Here is a 10,658-nt window from a genome sequence, read left to right as displayed (position 1 = left end):
ATACAGTTAAGTGTGGACAGGTAAACCGACACGGTATCGATACAGTTAAGTGTGGACAGGTAAACCGACACGGTATCGATATAGTTAAGTGTGGACAGGTAAACCGACACGGTATCGATACAGTTAAGCGTGGACAGGTAAACCGACACGGTATCGATACAGTTAAGCGTGGACAGGTAAACCGACACGGTATCGATACAGTTAAGTGTGGACAGGTAAACCGACACGGTATCGATACAGTTAAGCGTGGACAGGTAAACCGACACGGTATCGATACAGTTAAGTGTGGACAGGTAAACCGACACGGTATCGATACAGTTAAGTCGATATTCTGAAGCACGCGCACGTCTTGTTTTTCAGTTTACATGCTTTAATTTAAATAGCTGCATTTTTCGATGAGCTGCAGTACCTTTATCATGGCTACACCAAAATATGTGACAAAATAATCTCCACAAAATTAGTGATGATGACTATGAGGTCATGCGTACTGCAGAGCAGTACCGCTCTAAAATAAAATCCCTTGTCAGGGATTTTTTTTATATAAAATTAAAAACAGAACCCAAAACGTGCATTCCCAAAGCCGTGATGCAAGCCCACTGTCTTTGGTTTTAAAGACGGCTAATTATTTTTGCCTTTTTGTTCGTCTCATCCTTTCACATTCTGCTCGTCTCTTAATAATGATTGAACTCCCAAACAAAATACTGTACATGGACAGGACGACAAAAACATGCTGTATTACATAACAGCGGATCCATTTCTAACAGATGTGACAGCGGTCGTCATGGAAACGAGTTCAGAACCCGAACACTGTCGATTTAAACATACATGAATGTGGGCAGGTATATCACAACTGTATCGGTACTGTACCTGTATTGCAAAATGAGTTAGGACAGAAAGTGGTATTCTATACCGAAACAAACTGTATTACCATCGTACCGATTCAGTGTGAACAGGGCTTGAGTTTGATTGGAACATTCCTAAATGTTTTTAAAAGAACAAACCCAAAGTTGGTTTGAAATAAAAATGTCTTGGCTGGGTCCTTTGAGGTAGATAAGCGTTTATTCATTTTCAATCCAATTCCAGACTTGGGTCAGTACTTCAAGTGGTCTTGTAACAGAACCCCAATTCCTGTTTCAATTGGACTCACAATAGTCACGGGTCAGGTGGGTTTAAAAGACTCCATTTGCCTACCCGAGGATAAGAACAGCCTGGTAAAGCTGTAGTAAAAAGAAGTGATTGTTTCATAAGGTTTTTAGATGTTCACTGTTGTGCTTATCTGAGCTGGCTGCTCTTCAGTTACAGTGACTGCCAAAAATGATTGGCGCACTGAGGACTTGAGGAGCCAATTTGACAGGATGTAAACAAACTGGAATTCCAACGACGCCTGGTTTCTGAGTAATCAAAACAGATGATGAGACTATGATATATTTTACTATAGTGTCCCATTAAACTTAGTTTGTTTTTATTTTGTATTTCATAAAAAAAATGCATTTCAATGTATCATTCTAGTCTAATCAGATAATAATAATAATAATAATAATAATAATAATAATAATAATAATAATAGAAAGGAATATAGAATAAAACAATTGGGTACCTAAATCAATTTTCATATTGGTGTTTGTGTTTTTCAGAGGTAACTGCTGCGTATTCCAGGTAAATAGAGCGCTTATTAATACGCTTTCAGTAGTTTATCTGTAATTTAAATAACTACGGCAAGCAGGAATGCTGAGAGGGGGATTTTAATTGGGCTTCTCTTGTTTCAGATGTTGGGCCTTACATTCTGCAGTTTGTGTGCACATGAACAGTGAGGTTTGAGACGAAATTGGTTTTACTTGCGAGTTTGGTTGTACTTACAGGGATACAGCTGCGGGTGAGTCTTAATCCTGGAGATTTGGGAATTATTTTCAGTTTTGGTCAATTAACGTTATGTTAACCATTGTTAAAGTGTCTTTTATTGTACGATATACCCACATGTAGTCGTACCTGTAAGCGCTAAGCACCCACTATACAAAATAATAGCACATCTTGTTTCTATGCGCTGTGTAAAATATTATTTAAACGCGGAAAAGGAAAAGCCATGCAAGGCTTTTTAAAATAATTTATTTAATGTATAGGTTTAGGTGTTTGTGAGCCTGCTTTGGCCCCTGCAGGTGGCTTGGTTTGAAATAGTTTTGCAGCCAGCAAGATAAACCAAGCAATCATCTAATGTAGCCTACTTTGTCCAAAGGTGATTTGCATATCAATAAACTGTAAAATGTGTTTTGTATTTTTTCGCTAAGCGATTTTGTTTAATTAGTTCCCTGGAGTGAACGGCTGCTTGGCAACATTGTTTTTCGTGTTGCATCTTAAGAGTGGTCTGTTTTAGCCGGGCTGCTGTGCTCGCTGCAGCATCAGTATCGCTGGGATACAGGCAAAATCGAGCCCGGAGTCTTAATCTGCTTTGCATCATACGGTGAGCAGAGACAGAAAAGCTGTGAAGCCAGGTAAATGATTTTTTTTTTAGCCTTTGTAGGTCTTTAAAATCGACGTATTTTACTTAAAATTGTAACATTTATTTTGGCTTATAAACAAACCGATCAATTAATTAATCTATATTAACGTGTTGTTTGCCGTTTTTCCCTACATTGGAATTCCCATATAATAACTAAGCCTGCCACTTAATGCAATGTCTACGTTACCTACCGTAAGTAAAAGTTACAATATACTTTATCAGAAGCGTCTTGTTGTAACAAATAAGCAGATATTCGTATTACTCGCCAGACTCCGTAACTGCATTCTGTATTATCGAGAGCCAGATTCCTTACTGAAGTAACAGACCGTGAGGTATATGCCTTGCTAATCTTTTATTTTCACGAAAATAAAAAAAAATAATTTAAGCTAAGGTTACAAAAAAAAATTGAAATCCTAAAAAACAAAAACGTGCTTTTAAACAGTTATTGTAATTTTTCTAGTTAGAGCTTAGGTTTTTTTTTTGTTTTTATTTATTTATTTTTAATCTTAGAAGCTATCAGAATCAACTGCAAATCTACCTCAAACTCTGTGACTAGAATCTGTGCTGAGTAATTCTTATTATATTATAACATCAATAAAAGTATGCTTTTTAAAGAGACTATTTAATTCCATGCCTGTTTAATTTTAAATATTGTGTTAGTTATTTTCTCTGTAATATTGTTTCAGTTGAGATCATTTACCATGCCTACTAACAATTCCAGCAAAAATGTCAATAGAATTTTAAACAGGTAAAAAAAGGAAATATATTCAAAAAATGTGTTTAAAATATTATTTTAATATTCATAGAAATCACAATAGTTTGGTTTCACCACTGTCACTGTTTTTTTCAATCATAGAAATTGTTTTTCTGTGCAAATTTATTTTTGTGTACTTGGCCCAGCTGTTTGAAAACGACTATTGTTAAAATAACCTGGATGGATGATGATTCATTTGATCAGCACTAAGCACATTATATTGTTATATGGATGAATGGCTCAGAGAACTGTGTCTAATATTTTCAGATTTTACTTGTCTTGAGAAATCATGTGATATTTTGCTCTCCACCTACTCCTATACCTTATTATAATTCACATGTGAGGTATCAGCCAATCACTGTTGAGGAATTGTTAAAAAAAAATAATACAGATGTCATCCTGTGCACAGATTAATTATTGTTTCTTAGTACAATGTTTGTGGTGTGTAGGGTATCTTAATATAACAGACATCATTGTGCACACTATGAGCAGCCCAACATCACAAGGTGAAACCGAAGAGACACCCTAAACCTTATATTATTAACTTCGACCATAATGCAGACGGAGGCAACAGAGTTCAATTAAAAGGCATTACTAGCTCTATGTTCTTCAAAATGGGTATTTTCACAAGCTATCAGCTTGCCTTCTGAAAAAGCTGTTTTGAATACTGCTGTGTCTCTCTGAATATTGCACTTCAATCAGTGCTGCTTTAGTTACTGGAGTAGTTTATTAAACAGAAGAACAAATCAGCCCCTTGTATTAATAGTTCAGAGTTTAAGCAGCAACCAAGTGTTAACAATTTACATGTAGTAACTACTGTATACATTTCAAGGTTATTTATTAAATGTTCAGTATTTATTCATAGCCTATTCCATACACATTAGTGTTGTACACATCAAGTCTTTTCTTAAAACTCCTATTCGAGTAAGTATTCCTTGGAATTTAAGACGCAGCCTCAATTTGAGGAAAAAATAAAACATCATACGCATTTACAAAGATACAACCTCAGTTACGCATATGGAGGCAGTGACGCTTCTTTGACAATGGCTGCCTGTGTGTCATGGATGATTCGAGATCGGGCAGTGACGTTTTGGTTCGTCTTTTCTCAGCAGTAAGTCACGTTGCTGCTTGTGTATTCGTGCAAGGACTTCCTTGTTTGTTTTTTCTCGGCAGTCAGTCAGGTTGCTGTTTGTGTACTCGGATAGTCACGTCTTTTGTTGGTGATTTTTAATACATATATTACTATACTGTACTCTGAGATGCAGGCTATTTTTGAGAAGCAAAAAGTTTCTTTGAATGGTAGGTTATTATATAGGGTGTCAAAATGGTTACCAAAAATGATAAAAGAAGAAATTAAACAGAACCTGAAACCATAAGTTTAAGATGCTGCGACAACAGGATCATTTAAATTAAATTGTTTTAAATATTCTGTATTAGACATCATTTATTTTAAATCATACTGTCAGCCTCTTGCTGTTTTTCCACAGTGATATTCAGAATCTGTAGTTATTTAATTTGGTCGTGTTGGTGTCAGTGTGCTTTAACAATGTGCTTAAAGTGGCATGCTGTTGTGACGGCGTTCCCCATTGAATCCCAGTTGTATCTGAGAGGGAATGCCTTTAAACTAGCACTGCTTCTGTGATGCACAGGTATTTATGGGTACACCCTCAGGGCATCGTGCCATGGCAAATCAGTGGATATTTAGTCATTATGATTATTTTGACAGGCTGCTGCCTTCCCTCACAGAAAAAGCTTAGAACGTATTCCCCATTAATTTAAATGGAGCAAAAGAATCCTAACCACTTTGATCTGCTGCAAATTCCATAAATAATTAATCTGAAGAAGAGGACATTATGATCAATATTTAGGTACTGTTTTCGTCACGTGCAGAGCCCAGGTTTTTATTTATTTATTTATTTATTTATTTGTTTATTTAAATGTAGTGTTTCCAATCATTATTTTACCCCCCATTTTCTTCCCAGTTTGGAATGCCCAATCATTTTTCCCCTCACCACAGCAATTCCCCACATGGCTCAGGAGACCAGAAGGTTCAGCAGACATCCTCTGAGCCCACCACCATGCCAGCTTCCATTTCCACCCAGGAACTTGAGCTACCTACTGACGTGCGCCAACATTAACGTGGCTCAGTTTTTAATTTACACCTTTGGTTTTAGGGGGAAGGTACCTGTTGCTGAACTATAAGCCAATGTACAAGAAAATACTACATTTTATATCCAATGTATTGTTAATGGCAATGCATTTATTCTAATTGCTTAACACGTATAGCAAATGATCAGTCACCCATTTATACATATATTAAATTAAGTTTTAATTAAGTGTTAAAAGCACACCCTATATAATTATCAAATCAGAAATAAAAAAAAAAAACTTTGAGAAATAGCTTTGAGAATATAACCTGTTGTCTATGAATGGCATGTACATTCTTTTTTTTATTTTCTTTTTAAAGTTTGGAATCGCCAATTATTTTTCTTATTTTCTCCCCAGTTTGAAATGTCCAATTATTTTTATTTCAACCCGGCTCACCACTGCCACCCCCAGGCTGACTCGGGAGAGACGAAGACGGACACATGCGTCCTCCGAAATGTGTGCCGTCAGCCGTTTGCTTCTTTTCACTCTGCGGACCCGCCATGCAGCCACCTCAGAGCTACAGCGTCGGAGGACCACGCAGCTCTGGGTAGCTTACAGGCAGGCACGCAGGCGCCCGGCCAGTCTACAGGGGTCGCTGGTGCAAGGTGCGCCAAGGACACCATGGCCGACTTAGGCCCTCCCCATCCAGACGGCGCTCGGCCAATTGTGCACCACCCCCTGGGAACTCCTGTCCACGGTCGGCAGTGGAATAGCCTGGACCCAAACCGATGACCTCCAGGCTATAGGGCCATCCTGCACTCCACGTGGAGTGCCTTTACTGGATGCACCACTCGGGAGCCCCTTGGCATGTACATTTTGACACCAAGGCATCTTATCTGAACTGTATACTATAGCATGTTTTGTTTAGTGGGGGTTGTGCACTGTCATGGTGTAATGGTGAGCCTTATGTGTAACTCTCTTATATATTCCAGGAAATAAAATGCATTCCAGAGTGATATGCAAGCAATGAAAACTGCATTTAAATACAAGGGCAGAATGACCGTTCCTGCTATGATTGTTCCCAAAAGCAACACAAAAGGTAATGATGTCCACAGCCTCCTCTCGTCTTCTCACACCCAGCCGTGACCACTAGAGAAATCAAATGATCTTCCTCTTTTGCTTCTGTAATTTGTTTTCATAGCTTGTCTTCACATAGCTGAAATAATGCATATATTTCCATACTTTAAATAGCCTCTGCGGGGGGCCGTGGAAAGGTAAAGTGATGTGCCTGGTCTCAGTGAATGAGCCGGGGGGGGCAATACAGATCAGGATTACAACAGTGAAAACCTATGTTGAAAGAAGAAAAGAAAAAAGGACTATGATGAGATGCCCACTGACAGTATTTTTTAGGAACGTCAAGTTAAATAACGGCCCCCGGGCTCAAGTTTGACCAACAATACTGTCCCTGCCTTTGATTTTTAACCTTATGACCCGATTTATTTCCCATACAAATAAAACTGAATGTGACCACAGATTTCCATTGAAATCTTTCTAAAGACAAAATGCAACACTCTCAATTGCTTCTGCTTAAAGAATGTGACTGTTCTAATATTGCTTTAACTATGCCTGGCAGTTATGTCGGCTGCATAAAAGCTTTTTCATAATGTCATGCCTTCTTTGCTGGACCTCCAGAGACCTTTCTGTTTTCCACAATGAAACTGCAAATGATATTCTCTTGATGTGAAGTTTTTATGCTTTCAAATCTCATTTACCTCTTTCATATCTGCCTACCTTTTGTTTTAATAAGTTACAAGTAAAAACATGCTTTTTTTTAATATAATTTGTGTAATGCGAATTAAGGACCAAGGAGTTTCAAATTACATTTACCTTTTTTTGGCTCCTGAACTCAGTCAAAGCACTTTCGGACTTAATCAAAAATTAAAATAGTAATTGCTATAAGAATCACTAATGATTCTTGGATTCGAGCTAAGGGAACAGGGGGCAGGGACAGAGGGATAGGGGGCAGGGATCGGTGGTAGGGGCAGGGATAGGGGGCAGGGGATAGGGGGCAAGGGCACCATGCCCTCTCACTTTTTGACAAAAGAAACATACTCACAGCAGGGAAAAAGAGGCGCTTGTATAGCACACAATATTTAGTTGCAGTAATACTCTACGTATACTTTGTGAGATGTTTGTTCAAAAATAAAGGGCCACACCTTCACCCCTCCCCACACTTTCAGAAAGTCTCTGCCGCTGTTGGCCGCAACACTGCAATTGTTGAACCATATAAAAACCTTGCAGCAACAAATGATTTTTCAGTGATTGTAAAATGTACCTTTTATTTGCGAGGTGGAAGAGTCGTCCTCTGATGTGAATTGTTTTGAGAAGAATGTTCTACAAACTGTGAGAACTAGTAAAAGGGTTTTTCTGTCACATGTTATATTTTGTCATTTTTTAAACGGTCACATTTATCACATGATAAATAACTAACAAATTATTTTCAACGGCCTCAGCCCCACCGGCATGGTGCTCTGTGGTCATTTGGTTTTTTAAATTTACAACAATCTTGTGAAGGAATTTAAAAATGTTCAATAATGCTTCTACCCTGAGCATATGTTGTTAGCTGTGTGGTGTTATATTTTAATTAGGTATGTACATTTTAATTAGGAATTTTACGCACCATCGGGTTCAGCTGTAAATTAGCAATGCATTTGAAATTGAGAATGTCTTTTAATGTTACATCCTGTATGAATAAGTTAATACAATATTAAATAGAACATAGTATTATAAGTAAATTGTTCCGAACTATTTATGAAAGTAGTCCAATTCTGTGTATTTTTGTTATTCAAATTAGGTCATATTTTTGTCTTCACTATCATGAAAACAATAATACAAATATTTATTTTACAGTGTTGACCAGTTGGGTTTGGTTAAAGGAGTGCTAACCAGTGGTTTGGGATCCATATATCATAGTATTTGAAATACAATGCTATGTAACTGTTGCATCTTGGTGTCCTGATAGCACCAAGATCATTGGACTGAGTTTGAACTAAAGGTACCGAGAATTAGCAGCAACTTCTCAAGTATTGTTTTTTGAAATCTTGGTAGTACTCCTTTAATGGTTTCAGGAGACTCGACATAATAGTCAGTGTATTTTGTGACCACAAAACAAATACAAGCAGAAGAGCTTTAGTCTAGCAATGTGCAAGGAAAGCACATGTTCCTAGAGAGCTAGCTGCAAGAGGCTCCGAATAGGACGCCAGGGAGATTAATTGATTGATACGTTTTAATTAAGTCTTTCAAAATTAAAGCCATTCAGATCAAACAATACATAGTTGTATCTCTACCAACTTGGTGACGTGGTAGCAGTCTTCTGCTCTGTCTGAAGCTCGTAGCCGCTTTGTGTGCAGTAAGGTTCATCAGTTTGCAGGCTGACCTGATGGTCGAGGGCAGGCATTACTGGCTCACGTTTTGTGTTTTTGGATTCCAGTGTTATGCTGTACCCATACCTGTGTGTGAGATTGGCATGAGACTCCGAGGGAGGGTTCCTCAAGGTTCTGCTTTGCCGTGGATATCCAACGTTCTAGGAGTTCAGAGTGTGAGACTGCGCCTGAGGCTGGATCGTCACAACAACAAGGGCGAAGGGTGCTGGCAGCTGGTTGACTTGGGTGGAGGGAACGAAAGAAGCTGCCGCAAACTGAGAGATAGGATACAGCCGGCTTCATCTCGGAGTAAGAAAACTGGCCTTTCTATATGCAGATCTGTATTGGCAAGATCAAGTGAACAGCACTGTGATTGGCAGTGGTTTCATGGATTAGGGGCTGTGAATGTGAACTCTGCCCTGCTGGTTTAGTTGATTTAAAAGGCCTGATTAGGAGGGGGGATCTGTTAGCTGAAGCTGTGGTTTTGTTAACTGAAATCCTCAATGAAGTGGAGTTTTTTTAATTAGCAACACAGAAGGTTTAAATATGCATAGATATAATATTTTGATGTCACCCAGGATATATTTTAAAATCTTATATGATACGGAATTGTGTTAATCATCGAGCCCAAAAGCATTTACAGCTGGTTTCACAGCCCCTAAAGAGCAACAACCAAGGTTACCTGAGGAAAGAATGTTAGTTGAAACCATACATTAGTAAAATAATGTTTACATTAAAATTCGATAAATGTGTCATTTATAATCAATGCCTGCACCCTTACTGTATGTGTTAAATAAAAACGCTGTACTCAAAGTGCGTTTCTGTAATAATTCTGTTGATTGGTAAATGGAGGAAAATATAAACCCATATTAACAAGCTGAATGCTGAAGTCACTGGAGACATGGGGGGCTATTCAGTGTGTCTAAACAGCTGTGGAGCTTTAATTATTTACCTTCTATGTACAAATATTTGAAAATCAAACAGTGGATAAAGTGCCTTTATTGTATGTGTTTGTAAAATCCATAACATTCCAAAGAGGGTCCAGTTTTAATGATTTAATGAAGGCCCGCCTCTTTAAATCAATTGAATTCACCCAATCGTATCTTGGCATTTATTTTTGCAGAAGCTTTACTAAGGGAAATTCAGTGTTTTGTTGGTATTTTTTTTTTTTTAATTTTTTTTTTGCAAACAGGTCAGTTGTGTGTTGTTGAGCGGACAACCTCCTTTGGTGTGTATTCTCTGATAAAATACATCTAGCATGTATTGGGGTGTGTGTCAGAGATGAAGCGTTAAATTTAAACTGAGCTCTTTTCAAAAAGTAAATGTATGACACCAACTATATAAGGACACTGGAACAATTTGTATAGTGTGGGTGCTGAAAGTCATTGAACAAAACTGTAACCCCTGTATATGATGGAAGCCATGCATTGGGTTGCTAGCATGTCAAAACTTGTTAATAATACGAAGACGACATCAACACCTGTTTATCTATTTAAGTAAAAAAATATTTAAAGTTCAGCTAGCAAATCAAAAGTAGTGTATAGTGTTATGATCCACTTAAAAACTGCAATTTAGAATTGCCTGTTTATTTGTAAAAACAGGCTGAACAGTTGTATTTATTTACAATAGTCTTTTATAGACCAGGGCAGTCAGAAGGCTCCGAAGGTTGACTTAAGCTCCGGTGTCATGGTGATTCATTATTTCTTGAGGGAATGGAGACGCCCTGGGTAAGGGCATCTGCTAAGAAATAAATAATAATAATGGTGATCTAGCATGTCCGGAATGTCACTAAGTGCAAAGGCTCGCTGGACTTCGCACCCAAGTTTTAATGTGGCAGAGGGCAGAAAAAGATCGCTCTGACCCTGCAACTGACACTGGTAAGCACAGAAAGTTTAATGAA

The 10,658-nt window shown here is 38.0% G+C and overlaps 1 protein-coding gene across 4 annotated transcripts in view; it reads left to right on the top strand.

The window, feature by feature from the left end:
* Positions 1-1,746: 1,746 nt before the first annotated feature.
* scml4 (Scm polycomb group protein like 4) overlaps positions 1,747-10,658 on the top strand; it is a 55,082-nt gene continuing 46,170 nt past the window's right edge. Inside the window, exons 1-3 of one of the 4 annotated variants that reach the window (XM_034005112.3) lie at positions 1,747-1,873; positions 6,329-6,435; positions 8,827-9,067. In XM_034005112.3, the coding sequence (XP_033861003.1) occupies positions 8,863-9,067 (205 nt within the window). In that variant the 5' untranslated portion in view covers positions 1,747-1,873; positions 6,329-6,435; positions 8,827-8,862. Of the gene's footprint in view, positions 1,874-1,907; positions 2,487-4,029; positions 6,436-8,826; positions 9,068-10,658 lie in introns of those variants that run through there. The other 3 variants (XM_034005113.3, XM_034005111.3, XM_059024646.1) reach the window with 3 other exon arrangements.

This window comes from Acipenser ruthenus, chromosome 5 (assembly GCF_902713425.1).
Source record: "Acipenser ruthenus chromosome 5, fAciRut3.2 maternal haplotype, whole genome shotgun sequence".
Taxonomy (NCBI): Eukaryota; Metazoa; Chordata; class Actinopteri; order Acipenseriformes; family Acipenseridae; genus Acipenser; species Acipenser ruthenus.
Note: the sequence above shows the minus strand (reverse complement) of the source record. Positions and strands in the feature narration are given on the sequence as shown.